Source organism: Bradysia coprophila, unplaced genomic scaffold, assembly GCF_014529535.1.
Source record: "Bradysia coprophila strain Holo2 unplaced genomic scaffold, BU_Bcop_v1 contig_24, whole genome shotgun sequence".
NCBI classification, from domain to species: domain Eukaryota; kingdom Metazoa; phylum Arthropoda; class Insecta; order Diptera; family Sciaridae; genus Bradysia; species Bradysia coprophila.
Genome location: NW_023503501.1, coordinates 6,481,121 through 6,498,577, shown reverse-complemented (window position 1 = coordinate 6,498,577; position 17,457 = coordinate 6,481,121). Strand labels below are relative to the sequence as shown.

At 32.8% G+C, this 17,457-nt stretch overlaps 1 protein-coding gene across 5 annotated transcripts in view; it reads left to right on the top strand.

Annotated features, from left to right (window-relative positions):
• LOC119077633 (homeobox protein cut) overlaps positions 1–17,457 on the top strand; it is a 121,688-nt gene that overhangs the window by 89,380 nt on the left and 14,851 nt on the right. For 4 of the 5 annotated variants that reach the window (XM_037184847.1, XM_037184848.1, XM_037184849.1 and 1 more), the window contains exons 3-5: positions 7,053–7,234; positions 8,349–8,467; positions 9,547–10,515. In XM_037184847.1, coding sequence (XP_037040742.1) covers positions 7,053–7,234; positions 8,349–8,467; positions 9,547–10,515 — 1,270 coding nt within the window. The remainder of the gene's footprint in view (positions 1–7,052; positions 7,235–8,348; positions 8,468–9,546; positions 10,516–17,457) is intronic. The other variant, XM_037184851.1, reaches the window with a different exon arrangement.

Below are 17,457 nucleotides of genomic sequence, written 5' to 3'. Positions count from 1 at the left end.
TTAATTGATAGTACAATCAAATTGTTTTCGAAATAACCTTAATTGTCTGTTATTAATAAATCTATCAAATTGAAATCACATACAATATTAGCATAATAGATAATACGGAGTTCACTTTTTTTAAAGCTCCCATAGATAAAAAAAATAATAATTTAATTACGAAAAAAATATATCATAAGACGACGACTATATGGCTTTTATCTATATAACTTTATCACGAACATCAACGACATCACAAAATCACAGAAAAAAATGTATTATTCTCCAGTATATATACTTGAATTGACTACAACATGCGTATACAGACATATTGTATGTTCACATTCACCAGTACTTAATTAACAATAATAACATTAGTGTCATTTCAAAATGTACATAAAAATAGATATTTGATTTTCCATGTGATGTGTGCTATGTTCCAACTAATTTAATCATTATAATCACCTACAGCAATAAATTTGAAATGAAATCAAAATACCTGAACACACACTGTACATTCGCCTCATTAAAATATCTAAACGATGCACACTCACATCTATATTAGATAGATATGTGTATGATTCCATCAGAAATGTGTATTTTCATCTAACACTGCAATATATATACTAGGTAGGTTGTTTGTGATAAACACCAGATAGTAATTTTATGGATGACACAGTTTATAAATATATTTCTCTGCGATTTTTTATTATTTGATTTAATGAAATATCTATAAAATCTAAAATGGTGTTTTGTGATACATTTTTGAGAGAAAAAAATGGGAGTAATAAAAAAAAACTGAACACAACTCATACGAAAATGGCGCTCTGAACAACTCAGATCTATATCCACATATACCCATACCCATACATCAGTTGATAATAAGAATTTTGATTTGTTTGATTTTGTTTGAATTTATTGTGGATGTTTGCCGTAATGACACTCTTTCCGTGCTGTCGAAATAATTAATTGCCTTATCAGAGATTTATTAACGAGATTTTCTTTATTTGCTGTAGCACACTTTTATCATCTCAATTCCATTGTTCTGTGGAGTGCTGAAAAGGATTTTCGTTTATCGAAATTGATAACATGTTATTGATAAAATTGTTTGTCGCGCAAGACAGGTTGTTTCATAAAAAGGTTCTTTTTCTGGATTTTTATTTCGAGATTTCGAAAAATTTCGAAAGAAAAATTTTTTCCACCGGCATTGGCACCCTTTAACAATCAGACCCATATCAGAAGTTATTTTTCGGAGAACTCATAAACATATTTTTGTGTGGACATACTGTACTGCTTGTTCTGAGGTAACAGATTTTGTTTTCCGTCAAGCTGTGAAACATCCTCTGTTCATTATTTATCACCACCACATTATTTACGATAAGAACCGAATGCTTGGTAGTTAAGTGATTATTGCAGAGATTAAAACGTTCGCATTTTGTTGATAAAACAAACAAAAATTTGGAATATAGGTGGAGTTTACATAATCAGAGGAAATTGTTAATTTATTGCAAATAAAATGAGCGCCAATGCCGAATGAGAAGACATTTTATCAAGCATATGACCTAAAATCGTAATTCAATTAAAACATGCAAAGTAAATAAATCGTTAAAAGTAATCGATTTCCAAGAAATACACTCGCCCAAACAGTGAGGACTCATCGAATCCAATTTGTGTTCAAACGTTGAACTATAATCTTGAGCCATCGCAAGAGCCATCAACCCAAATTACAACATAAATTCCAATAAACTAAACGACGATTTTGCAATTCCCAGACATGATTTAATTTATTATCAATTTCCCTGACACATCTAATATTACCGAAATTGTATAAATATCTGATTGAATATCGTCTCGAATGAGAAAATCGTCCTGTCACACAAAACTATGTGTAACTATATTATCCTCCCGTTATAATAAGTTAACATGGTGCGGCAGCACACCGACAGATCCACATCTTTATGGATGCGATATTCGTTTTATGTGTTCGTCGTCAGTCACTACACCTAAACATTATATTTTCGATGGCAAACATTGGAAACGAAAATAATGATGTCTCCGTTTATAGATTCCATGGCCTAAACAATTTTCTCATCCCATTTTCTATTGATTGGATTCAGCCTGATTAAACATTTGTTAAGATGTAATACACTTGTGTGTACATCTCCAAACATTTGATAAGGGTTGTTCAATTATGGGGACAAAAACAACACAAAATAATACGGGAGCTATTGCAGCTAAAAGTTTGTGTTAGCTTTGTCTACACAGATTTCGTATCAATAACCGGTTTTGTTGGAGATGTGTGATTAAATTGGTGCTTTTATTTGAGCATATATGGCTACCCGTGTATCATGATATCACCTGATGTATATAGACACTGTGTATACAAATCGTATAATGCTCACGATAAACATCCCAAACCATTAAATGCTGATATTGATGGATACAAAACCCTTCATTTATACCGGCTTTTAATAAAGTCGTAAAAAAAGTTGGAATGATTCGCTTTTTGAGATATAAATTGAAATTCGATAGGTGGTGTGGTGTTACACCATCTCATGTATGTTGGTAGATAGAATTCACAGAATTCTATGAAACAGTTATTGTTTATGTTACGACTGAATCATTATAACGAATTGCCATTCCTACGGCTAGATAATATAACTGTCGCTTTAACTAAAAGTGTTAGTTAACTGGTTTTTATTGGGATTTTCATCATTTTGTAGTTAAACTATAAATTGACAATTTCCATTGAATTTTCTGTTTTTAAACTCTTCACCGTTCTGATTCTACGGAAATGATATTGAGTATTGAGATAATAGAAATACTCCTTTCACTTCTTCCTTTTCCATTCCATTCAGAAAAGTTTTACCATTCATTCTAAAAACTGAACAAACTGAATAATACAACACATGACGATAGATGTTCAAATGGAAGAATGAAATAAATAAAAATTAAAAAAAAATTGTCAATTGTCCATATAGCATCCTCAAGTGCTCGATAATCTCTCCATTGCGTTCCATTTAATTGAAAATAATCAAATGAAAAAAAAATCATTGAACATATTTGACATGACAAACTATTTAGGGGGGTACTTGTCGTTCGTTTGTAATAAATAAATGAATAAACAAACGGAAAAAAACATTCGAGATATTTATATTGAACGCTTTTGTTGAACAATCAGGCTTATTATTTGAAGATTTTTACGCATTATTCAACAATCATTTTGAAGAATTCCAATTCTATTGATAGAATAGAAGAGATATTTCAGATAGAGAACTGAAATCTTGAAGTAAATAAATATGACTGTTATGGGATGCTGTGCAAGGGTTTATTGATCTGTACAGAGAAGCAGGTTTCGATTTGAGAGATATATACAGTCTTATGTGTTTAATTACTGATGCAATTACATTTCTTTCGATTTCACCAGTTGAATTGCGTGAATTGTGTGATGGATATTTTATGCGATAAAACGAAAACTTCGTGTCATCAAAATGATCAATTTAACATAAAAATTAAATTGAATTAAAAGTTTGAAATGAAAGAAATAACAAATTGCCAATTTCTCTCCCACAATTTTCTTCAAATTAAAAAATCCACTGAACACAATTCAGCCTGTGCATCCGGTCGATATATAAATTTATTTTTTATTTAAAACAAAAAACACAATCAATCTAAATCTGTTCATACATTTCAAAATGAAAATAAGAGTAAGTGGCCTCTATCAAAATGTATTTTAATTTGAAATAATTTCTCTGGGTCTCCGCATTTACCCGACCATGTGTGTACCATTGTACAATAAAATGTAATTTGTTCACCGTTTGGAACATGCCTTTCTGTATTACTAAACCGCATTGATATACGTAAATTATCGTCCGTTGTAAACGAATTATTAAAATTGATTTATTTATTGAATGCGTATATATATTGTCACACAGCTCTAGTCGGAGAGATAGATTTGTTGAAGTGTTGTGCCCAGTGAAACAACCCAGTGCCCAGAGCTGTTAATAATCTTGTTGTTTGTTTATGTACGTACATTTATTGATGATGTGTTTCCCACAGTATTTGAATTGACTGATTTTATTGTTGTTGATGCTGTGTGTCATTTGCGATTATATTGTAAGTCATTGAAAATTAAAGCTTAATAAATAAAATGTAAAATAAATTTCTCATCCAACAATAACGGCACATTAAAACGTTTCAAGTACGTAACAACGTTGTACGTAGATATATATAGAGAGTTTGTATATATAAATGTCGTTATAACGTCACAGAATATATATTGTGGATACATTTAGCTTATCGAAATAAGGAAACGATCAATTTAGAATATTTTACCCGACTAAACTGAACACATATTTCTCCTTCAATTTGTACAAATCATTTTGATAGAGGTATTATCAAATGTAGAGCACAACAATCACGTTGATGGATTTTATAAGTTCCACTGATTGTTTCAGTTGATTTTGTATTGGAAACGATATCATCAGCAGCAGAGTAATATTATTTGATGGCACACCAGCGTGCAGAAGAAACAATGCCGTGCATATCAATTTTGATTATAGAAATTCGCATCTATTGACTAAAACATCGGTTCTGGTGATTTGGCTGAAAATTGTGTTGAATTTATTATCTCCGAACGCTGTACGTGATACAACCTTTACGAATTGAAACTATCAGACAAACAGTTACAATTCGACGAATGTGTGCGGAAATTGAATCAATCGTAAATTGAATTAACTCTCTGATTCCGTTCCGAAAAACATACATCTCTTCCCTTGCCTTACCAATTTCCATGTGCCTTTAGTTTACAAAGTTTTTCGGGCTCGGGAGACAATAAAAAATCAAAATTGAAAAGCTCAGCATATGGTCATTAATCGATTTTAAGACACAAAAAATATCCATTGTTATGCTCAGTCAGTCGCATCAAAATCTACCTTCATTAGTACAATCTGAAATATCAATATTGTCTGTCTTTCCCGGTTATTATTCGGTGTGAAACATATGGAAACCTTTCGCATAACGTATCGTACGAAATGTGTAGAAAAGAACATTGGGAGGGTAAAAATCCTACATGAACGGGCTTGATACAGTGTGATACAATTTCATTTGAATGTTTTCCCGAAAATACATCAATTTCATTTTCAATAATTAACATCGAAACCCTTCATCATTTTCTATATTTTAATGTAAAATTACGATCCCAATCAATTATCTGTATATTTCAATATATATTACCCCCTCGCATAAAAGCCCGCATCAAAATCGCTCCTCACCTTCTATTACCGTATTAATTCCCTTCAATTCGTACAACTAGACGTATAATGTATGTATTATAGATGTGGAATAGATCATCATTTGTATTGAAAGTATACATACACCCAATTTTAAAGCTTCAATCCATATTTATTCAGAAAAATTTGCCTTTTTGCGATTTATTATTGTCAGGTTTTTGACTATTGTTTCACATATCTACGCAGAGGTAAAATGGATAATGTAATGTGTATTACGTATTTGTATGGATGCAAAACAAAAGACGAGAAAGACGAGAAAACATGGAATTGATGAGCAATATTTTCCTCCACCGAGAATCCCCATCTATACATTTACACCGAAAAAAGCTAGATATATAGACAGATAGATACACCGAAAAACCGTATCGTTCAAACATTTTATATGCATTCCCCAAAAAACACTACCTCTCGCAAAAAGATATACACGGAAAATGTTCGAAAATACACGTGGATGAGTCGCTATGCTATAACACACATTAGACGAATTGGATATAGAGAACATCGTTTTATAAGAGCTAATTTATATAACGGCGATATGGTTTCTACAATGATATATACAATGCGGGAGATGGTTGAGGTTTTTTTTGGGGAAATATTTTCTCGGGGAAGAAAATTTTCATTTTATTGTTGTGTATGACTTTCTGTGATGCATATGTGTACATACGTTTCTATATGTACATTGAAGTATAATATTTCGAAGCAATATTTCCTACCCCATCCCATTTCGGGATAATATTTTCCAATCAAAATTGGAAACCTCACAAAATATTAATTGTTTTTGTATGACTGACTGGTATGAGTTTTGGTAGTTTAGTTGGTACATTCAGAAAGAAGACCGAATCGTGTCTGTAAGATGGGATTACTTCGGGAAAATATACCATTTTCGATAAACTGGCAAACATTTTCCCGCACATAAAACAAGGAAGCGAAATTCATGCCATCCCTATTAAAAAAAAGAAGAGTTGAAATATATCCCATCCACCAATGCCATACAGCATAATATAAAATTGGCAAGGAAAATGCCATTGAGAAATTAGATGGTTTCAAATGTTCGATTTGATTGTCTAGAATTGAGAACTCCGGGAATGGGAAAATTTATTGAAGGAGTCGAAATTGTATCCATTACCAAAATATATTACAAGGTTTTGATTTATCGTTTTAAAGACGGGAAATTAATGAATCGAATACACACAGTCAGTTATTTGTATCAAGTGAAATTCATCGATTTGAATTCAGATGATGTTTAATAGCTGAGGTAGAATAGCTCAGATTTTCCAATGTTTTGTGTGTACGTACATACTGTATCTATGTATGTTTGGGCCTGCCAAATAATAGACAATAACAATTCCATGGCACAAGATATTATGACGGAATATTATTGATATATATTAATTATCCATTCAAATATAATATCATACGTAGAGTACGATGTTACGGGAAGATTTCAATATATCCAATATCATCCCGACTCGAAAACAAGACGTAACATCCACATCTGGTGCACGATAGAGAGATTTATATTGATTTGGCTTAATTGCAATTGTATGTTACCCAGTGTTAAGAAGCAATAATTCATTTATCACCCATTGTTGGATACAGTATACCGTCTATGAAAATCTATTTATATTAATTGATTTAATGATCAATAAATTTCAATTGAACTGATACGTTTTGTGCATCATCGCGTTACGGGATATGAACATTGTATGATTGATGTGTTACATTTTACATTGATATATCTATTGAGAAAATAACTGAAGTTTTGTTTTTGTTTTATTGCAGATTTTGGCGTTAGTGGAAGAAATATCAAGACTGAGAAGTGCGTTAACTGTATTACAGGAATCACACAATACACAAATTCAACGGCTCGAGGAGCGGCTAGATGCTAAACAACAACATATTAATCGACTGGAAAGTCGTTTAGATAAACAGTCTGATTATGATGATGTGAAGAAGGAGAATAGGTAAGCATTTTGAGGAAGAAATGAGGAATAGTGAATCCAAGCGGTTACAAATTTGTATGACATTTACCGGTAGAAGTAAATTTTGCCGGTAAATTTCATTAATAAATTTTACCGTTTGGTTTCACTAGTGTGGAACAAACTAAGTTTTCGTAGAATTGTCAATACAACAGGTAAAAAATTTGTATGAAATTTACCGGTAAATAATTTGTACGTTTACCGGTAAACAATGAAACTTACCGGAAAACCATTTGTATGAAATTTGTCGGTAAACGTTACACTTAACAGTTAAATTTCATAGAAATTTTTTATTCCGTGGTTTCACTAGTCTGGCACAAACTATATGTCTTACAATTACGGCATTCAGGTTACGCGAAAATATATTTTATCCAAATAAAAAAAAAACGAAACTCGGAATCAACAAATACAAGAATTCGATAAATAAACAAATTTTTTCTGTTTACTTCTGATCCTTTGTAAACATACCCATCATCCACCACTGATGTTTACAATCATAAAAACTTGAAAATATCACTAATTTGATAATTTTACCGAAACAAACAGTCCACAAAAATACCGAAAATATAAAATATCCGTTTTCACTTTTCATATACTTTTCGAATGTATTTGTTATAATAGAAAAAGGGAGACTAAAAAACCCAAATCTTTTACGACTTTGTTCTCGTTTCCATTCAATATTAGAAACCAAAAATTCACTTTCGGTATATGGGATGTTGTATTTTATTTAGACGGAATAAATCCTAAAGTCAATTTCGGTCCATAAAAACTAAAGAATTAACACATTTTGAAAAATTAAAAAGTCGGTGCCTTAGTCAATTTCAAATAACAACAGAAAACTCTTTGTATACATAAAATAGAGATAAACACGACCCCTAATATAATATTAACAACACCACCCTGTAATAAAAATTATTTTGCCGCATCGAACATATCTATGATTTGTAAGAGATTTTTAGGTCAATTTTTTTTCTGTGTTCGGAATCAGTTCAGTGCTATCGACATATCGAATTTCATTTTATTGTTTAAAGCAAATTTATTTAGCTCTTCGCTACAACTAATAATAACGCTCTATATTTTGTCTACTCACAAAAAACAGTGCACTTCGACTGGTCGATGTCTCAACCGATTCTAATAAGTTTCAAGAACTACTTCTGGAACGAACGAAAGCATTGGCGGCACAAACAGAAGCTTTGAAGTCATCGTCACATTCTGATGGTAAGTTTCGATCCAGTGACGATATTTCTACTCCCACAATTATTCAATTATTCAATCATTCAATCAACAATTGGGTATCCCAATCCCAGAGGATGACGCACTTCTACATTCAGTCGCAAACAATTGATTCTATTTATTATATGAAATGCGCGTCATTCCTTATCGTATCATAAAAGAACTAAAATTGGAGCTGCAGTCGGCGACATTCAGTTTTTTTTTATCGAGGTTTGCAATCAACAGCTGGTACGAATTTTTATACATTTTTAGGAACGTGCTTAACAAGGTACAATAGTCATTCACACAACCGTGGGACGGGTAAGAAAAACCAGTGCTTATGAGGCACGTGTCTAAATATGTATAGGAAAACGTTCAGCTGAGGTAAACTTTAATACAAAAATGACCGACACCTGCAGCACCATTGCTGATTGAATAATTGTGACCTATAATAACATAACCACCAGATCTTTTTCTTAATGTAAAAAACCCTTCCAAATCCTTATCTCCAAATCCTCGCCCACTGTCGCTATAGGTAAAAGTTTCAAATATTTTATCTCATCCACCCACATTACAACACAACCGCTAACAGTTCTTTTACATTTAAAAATAGAATTCCATTCAGACCTTCTTTCATACTCAACCAGTTTTCCACACTTTTCAAACAATTATTTTTTATTTCCAACAACAAAATGCAAGATTTTTCATTCATTAAAACCAGATACGCAACAGACATTTTTCGCATGATGTTTTTTTTTTAAATTCACATTTTCGTTTCATTTTATTATTCCATAATTATCAATGGATGTTAATTAATGATTTCTGTTGCATTCATTAAAAAAAAATTATTAATGAAATGATTGCGAAACCCTTGACCTACATTTTATAATTTTTATTTCTAATTTTTATTATTGAAAACATCAGCAAGTTGTCGTTGTTTGGAAATTAAATGTTAAAATCGAACACATTGTCATTTTGTTTGTTTTTTTCTAATTATAATTTGCCATTGAATGTGTGTTACAATGTATATGTTTACCTCAATTTGTTTACCAAACAAAACCGAACCAAAAACGCTCGTGTTGCAGGATCTCCTTCGGCCGTAGCGACACCACTCCATCACCAAAGCAATCATCCACTCTCTTCTCCCTCAACACCAATTCACACACCAGCATCGACACCAGTGTCTGGTGCTAGTTCCGTGAATAATCATCACAATCAAACCAACACTACCACTCCATCTGCCCAATCCACATTGCTTCCGCCATCGCTTCAAAATGTCGAAGCATTCGGTTCATTTCTGGGCGAAGAAATTGTGAGCAATTGGCGTCGTGGTCTAGAATTACCACCACCACCACCCGGCATTGCCACACTTCGTTCGTCCATGCAATCCATGCAACTAAATCATCAAATTACTTCACCCACTGCAGATGATCATCTGAGCCATCGTCACGACGATAAAAGCAGTCATCACGATGCCTCGTCGACAGCCAGTACACCCGTTTTACAAGACTCACGATCCGACGAACATCTAAACGGTGGTATAACGCCGATGTCATTGCCGCGATCGAAAAGTCCAGAAGACAACAACAATCACTTGGGTGCTTTACCGCACGGTCCAGCTGGTTTTCCATTAGGACTTCCATTTCAATTCCAAGATCGCCCGCCACATTTTCGTTTCGCTGAAGATCTTCAAATGCCTCCCGGTTCGATGGCTGGCCGTTTGGGTGATTCGCTCATACCGAAAGGCGATCCAATGGAAGCGAAACTGCAGGAAATGTTGCGCTACAACATGGACAAATATGCCAATCAAAATTTAGATACATTGCACATATCTCGTCGCGTACGTGAACTATTATCCGTACACAACATTGGACAGCGTCTGTTTGCCAAATATGTACTGGGCTTATCCCAAGGTACCGTCTCTGAATTGCTGTCCAAACCAAAGCCATGGGACAAGTTAACGGAAAAAGGACGTGACAGCTATCGAAAGATGCACGCCTGGGCATGTGATGATAACGCCGTTCTATTGCTGAAATCGTTGATACCAAAAAAAGGTAAGTTCCTTATATGAAATGCTCATTGTTTGTGTGATTATGTTGATGGAGTTAAGTGTAAGTGCAACGAGTGAATGTGACATCAGGTTTTACAGTTGAACGTCTAGTTTTAATGAACTTTTCTGTGGTAAATTTAAAATGATTTGGATATTCTGGTGGTATAACCATTCAGTGTTGAAAGACATTCTCGGTTTGTTTTTTTTTCGTCGGAATAAAATTTTATGGTCGAAATTAATTGCGTTGCCGAGAGTTGAGCCGTCAAGTATAATAAATTTTTATTCTGCACTTTATTAGTCATCATCATTAACTAATTGAACCGAAAATTCACTGTACGTAATTGATTCGCATAAAATTCTTTTCGATTGTCATCGTCATCTTCCCCGGGCAAATTTCCTATTATCCTTTAATGCTCAACAAAGTCCAATGAGCCAATTAATTGATACACAAAAGAAAGTGAAAGAATATGCGAGTTTATACACCGAAAAAAATGGAGCTTTTGTTGTATCGTGTTTTGTGTGCAACCAATTTTTTTCCTACATTCAAACGAAAAATTTTAACAAAAAGAAAGAAACCAGGGCATTTCATGGCTAATTCCTTTATACCTTCACTTTTTCATGCTCAATCAATAACTCCCCTTTTTTAAAAAAGATTTTTTTTTTCTCTCCGTAATTTATACCGAATTTATAGTAGGTATGTTTAATGCCAAAGATTAATCGATCACAAAATTTCCTTACATTAAACCATTGTTTGAAACAGTCGCCGAAGATGATATACATCTTTCTGACATGAGTCTGAACAATATCAAGGGGATTATTAAAATATGGGACAATATTGCGTATCGATACTATATCAAATAAAAGGGATGAGTCTTATGTACGGCATTATGGGCTTATGGATTTTATTAAATAAATATTTTCATTATTAATCGTCTATCGTCTCACAATAGTGACAATGTTGATCGATACAGCCATAATTAAATTGTCATCTAGAAAGGAACGGTCGGAATTTTTCCCCCAGTTTTCATTTCGGTGTGAGATGTGTTAAGAGTCAGAGAGATGGGTTCATTGTTTGTCTTTTTGACAAATTTTATTTAACCTTTAAAAATATCTGTCGTGACCTTCGATTTGCCTACTAGCGGAAGCAAAACATTTTTTATTGATGACATATTTATCGTGTTAAAAATGTCTTTTCATAACCAGTTAAACTTCCCACAAAATCTTATCGCATTCAGTCAATGAAACTGATCGAATCATTGACCATACACCATCCATATATATATGTGCGGTTTGTACACGCCTCATAAGTCAGCGTTGAGCTCGAAAAACACGGCACAAAACCCACAACAAAATTAAATATATATCAAAATATGCAATTAATCAGCTCAAAAAGCATCCCATACAATGTGAGTATATGCTCGCGCTTCATACACCTCTCTAAATACATCATCCAGTGTTATGCACCCATCTTTTTCAAATGGAACTTTTTTTTATTAAATACCACACCGCGTCGTGAACAGACAAATCTTTTACACTGAAAATTACATGGTAGCCAATAAATAATCTTTTCCATATAATGTGATTTTGTAGCAAGTCGAATGCGCGTCTTTGGAAACGTTTATTTTTCTATTTCATTCAATTTAATTAATCACCCAATCAGAAAGCTTGCACACACTCATACACACATTACGATACCACGGTTCTGTGAGTCTACGTTTGCTTATCATTCATTATATTTTCGAGCTGTGTAATAGAAGGTAAGAAAATGTAACTTATTTATGTTCCATCGGCCTCCGCGTAATTTTTTCTTCTTCTTATTTTTATATTTTTTATAAATGAAGGAAAAAAAATCGTAAAATAAAATACAACAAAATGATACGCTCCAACGCCTTCGCATCAAAATTAATGAGTCAGAAACAATTTAATAATCAAAAATTTTTAATTTTGTTTTGTACAATAAATTCGATTGGTAGTAAATTTGTGAGAATGAATAATGCAAACAAGTTCTACCGAATTATCGAATTGATTGAGTGTGACCGAAACAGATTTGCCTTTCTTGCTGTTTTTCGTTTGACTTTTTTTTTCATGTCGATTCGAAAACAAACCCAACCCATTTTCGAATGGTATATAGATTCCATTTTTTGATACATTCCAAACAAATTTACGACATGAGAAACAAATCTATTGACCCAAATTTCATGTTATTCGTTGGAAAAAAATATGCTCTGATTAGCATCTAAATGACAAATGGCAACATCGACAAATAAGAACATTGGGGAGTTTCGATACAACTCTATTTTCTTCGATTTTATGTGATTTTTATGCGTTTTTCACGGAATATAGACGTACACATTTTTCCAACCCCATTCTCGAAACACTGCGAAGTTCTCCATACCACTGAAATTTATAACCCTTATACGGTGACATAAAATATGAAAAAAACAGAAATCGTTCACAGTTTTGTTGACATTGTCTATCGTCTATGCGATAAATTCAGCCAGTTCTTGGTGTGAATGAACAGAAAAAAGAAAACAACGAAGAGCTCGGAGCTAGTTTAAGGTAAAGGTAATTCTATAAATTTTAGAATTTATTAGATGAATCTAGGTCTTCAACTCATTTTAACAAATTGTATATTTCACCGAAATTGAATCCATCGACATTTAGACAACGATTGTCTCACCATCCCTGCTGTATGCACAAGACTCAATCCAAAATCCTCGCATATATATTTATAGTTTTTCGTCGCTCTCCTTGTGTGCCTCTGGGGTGGTGGCATGGCTAATTTATATGTGCATGCCAAATAGATCGAGATTGAGCACGCGAAATTTTGGTGGTTTCTTTTCGTTCGGAAAAGGTTTTAAATACCCCCCCCGAAAATTGTATGCACACAATGCTTATTACGTCTGATCCTTATTTTCTAACCTAATACAAAACACCCGAAAATGAAAAATATCAAAATACCAGCTCAATACTGAATAATCAAATAGGAAAGAACACCGAAACTATAGCACCGTATAAAATGGCATTAAATGCATTCGAATGCAAACAGCGGTTTGAGCCTGGTATATATAAAAACTCCATCAATTAAATTTTTGGTTTAAATTCATACATCTCATTAAAAAAAAACTGATTTTTATGTGGTATATATGGTTCGGGTTTGGTGGTTGGGTTGGGAAACTGATAAGGCAAAAAAGTTTTTTTTTCAGTTGAAAGTTTTAAAATAAAATTTTACGATGCCGCCTTTTTGTTTTTCCTTAATTCTAAATAAATGTTGAACCAAATGTTATAAATATAACGAGTTTAGTTGGCGTGTATTTGCGCCCGTCTTTATACGATACCTAATACACAAAAAAAAACCTGTAAATGTTTTCTGCAATTCGAATTCAACCCGAATGAGTTGTTAAATCGATCCTTTTTTGTTATATTTACATTTTATTTGCTTTTATATTAGGGTAATTATTGGCAATAAATCGATTAAATCAATCAACCGTGAATATAATGCCATGAGACTCGTTTTTTTTTCCTTCCAATGTTCGCTTCATTATAAAAACATGTTTTTCTCGGCATAGCAAAAATTTATTATACATCGAACGATGTTGGTGCATGCCAGAAAGCACTTCTCAATATCAAATATGAAATTCCACACATGTTCACATTTTCACTTCGAAGAAAATCCATCCGAAATGAAGTGTTGTGTGTGTGTGCCAGAGTTCACATTCGATACAAATTAAGTTGGAAAACTTTTGAGGTCAAACGGTTTGATGATAGGTCGCGACCTGGACAAATTGCTCCATTCAAATACGATATCTTCTCAGCTATATATACACCTTTCAGTACACAAATCATTGTGTCATTGCATGTGATTATGTCGATGCAAGTTTATCTTCAATGTTGCAGAGTGTGTTTTTACAATGAGTTTTCTCTAATAGATATTTTCGGGGAATGTATGCTCAGTGTGTGTATATCTTTTGTTTGCTGGTAAAAATACACACACTCATCCTCGATCCTCGTGCATTATTCACTGTTTCATACATTAAATGTCTCATAAGTGGATGAGAAGAGTAGGAAACTACTCTTGGCGACATATCAAGAATTTCTGTCTCTTCTTTTCGTTTTTCAAAATGAAATGTGATGTGGCAGTTTCAATGTTTTTGTTTTCTCGTCTAATGAATGTTTCTAAGTGTTTCAAGTTGATTAAATCGAAATATTTAAGGTTTGATTAATGTACTAATAATGGCGACAGAACAAACATTACGCTCAGTACGCGGCGGTGTGGAATGAGACTGGGATTTATTGAACTTAACGGACTTGAACCGGAGGGAGGTTAATGTGCTTCCAAATTCTTTCGGATTCTTTGGATTTAGTCGGGTGCTATTCATTCTTCCAACAATCCAATGCAATGAATAACTTAAATGGAAATTATTTTCATAATTTTTCTATCTTAAATCATAAATATGTTTCCACTGTATATTAAACAACAGAGTGTGTGCCCGCAGTCATGTTATTATATCCGAGAAAAATGCTGTAGCGCTCAATAAGACTTTTTAATTGAAACTGAAACACTAAACATTGGTATAATTTTACAACTTAAAGAAAATGTATTTTGATCGAAACAATAGCACCTTACCGTAATAATGCTGTGTGTGAACGATCCCAATAGATATATTTTTAATAAATAAAATTCAAATTGACTTTGTATATTTTCGATTGCATAATACCATTCATCAATCTCATTTTAAAAATCGCAACCAGCCGTATTGCAATCTAAACTATTTCCTAATCGGCATCTTAATCATTTTCTTAACTTTACTTTATTTAGCTGGTGTGTATGATGAATATAGTTCATTATTGAATGTGAATATTTTCGAAGTATTTTTTTTATTTTTTTTTTCTGCTCGATTCTCTAGTTGCGTTACCATGTAACCGATGTAATATTACAGTCTTTAAGTAATAACACAGTTAACTTAAACATTCGGAAAATAATAAAAAAAAATCCATGGGAATTTTCAGAGCCATTGTTTCAGTAAAACTATTGAACTCTTACTACACAATTTATTTGATTTTTTTTTTCTTCTCGTCTCTTAACTTTAAACTACTTAAATCCACCATCATGAGCATTGTTTTAAATTATGTTACGTATATGATCATCATCAACATACACGGTTCATCATCATGCTTGAAAGATTCAAAAGTTTAAATGAAATGAGTAGAGAGGAGACACATTAACTTTGATCGTAATGAATGATTAACTCATGTCATTTCCATTTTTTTTTTCATTCTTTTTATAACATCAGTAAAATTACAGAAAAAAATGTAAATGAGAAGTTTTTGTACTTTGTGGGTATTATTACTTGTGTGTATACAGTCTTAGTACAAATAGACGAATTTCCTGATATATATTTGAATTTAATAAAACAAAATTACTTTTCTGAATCGCTTAACCAACTATTATAACACATCGCTCATATTATTCAAATTATAAACTTTTTTTTTCCATTGTACAAATTTGTTGTTGCCTCCCCATTTTAGTTTATACTTTGTGTTTGTGTCTGAAAGTATTTTTTTCCTCTGTGTAGAATTAAATTTTAAAATTTCGTTAACCGAAAAATAACACATCGTACGGGGTGCTAATATTTACCGTGTATTTATGCGCCAGTAATAATAATTAGATTCCATGTTACAATTAAACCGATAAAAACATTTTTTTTTTCATTTTTCGCTGTATATTTATTGGGGTAATTTCCATTGTAGCACAGCAATTATGTAGCGTTGACGCAATTCATATCGAAGATGGAATTGCTTTGATAATAAATTTTTGAAAATATCAAGAGAAGGACTCATGAAAGCATAAATCTTACTAAATGTTTCCTATTCCAGTTAACGTTTAATCAATGTTTTGAAAACGAAGTAATTGTTCGAAGGAACCTGTTACCATTATAAAGATGCTACAGGCCCATGCGAAAACATTTCCCTTTCCCACAAGCTACTCGCAGGATATTTTATAAGTCAAGAAAAAGTTTAAATGTCAACTCGACAGTGTGATAATCAAATCTAATTGATTCTACGAAATAGAAACTATTTATTCAGCAAATCTGTGATTTCGATCCTATCACCCCTTCTTATTGGATGAATGTGGATAAACCGCTATAAAACACTGCTCTAGCGTGTGTTTCTGATATGGATGACATTTAACTTTTTGCCGTTGCTTCATTACCGAAAAAGACCGTAGCGTTATTGTTCTTTGCGATATTTATATTTTAAAATGAAAAACTAATTTCAAATTGATAACCATCTCGCATTCTCCGACATAATTGCTTGACGATATATCTAGTATAAAATGTCGTTTGTGGTAGTATTCCATGCATGAATGATGGGGTGGATGAATTAAAGATTTTCGGATAGGGGAGGTGATATGAGATCAGTTGAATGGGAATTGTAGAAGTGGAGACAGGTAGTTGAATCGTTGGAAGTAAAATCTTATTCATAGAACAAATCTGATAACTTCTCTGTCATATCACAGAATTCAAGTCGTATGCTCATTCTGCATCTGACAATTTTGTTGATTTTGCATTTTTCTTCTTCTATAAATCGTATGGTACGTTTCAATTGAAACTCTTGTTCATAATTTCCGGTGCAGTTTAAACTAACCGCACTGCGCCATTGTGATCAATCAATCACAATTACTTAATTATTTTTCACTACGGAAACATAACCCATTTTCTCGGTATAACCGAATCAAATACTACATGAGATTCCGTGCTCGAAGCCCATCTTTTACCGAAACGTATAGATGGGGGGAGAGAAAAAAAAAACCACTCAATCTCTTACCGAACACCATGTATATACGTACAACAGCTGTATTAACCATCATTCAGCAACAGGCAAAATATCAATCCAAATTAAATTCATCAACTCACGCGACAGATTAAATTATGCTACGAAAAAC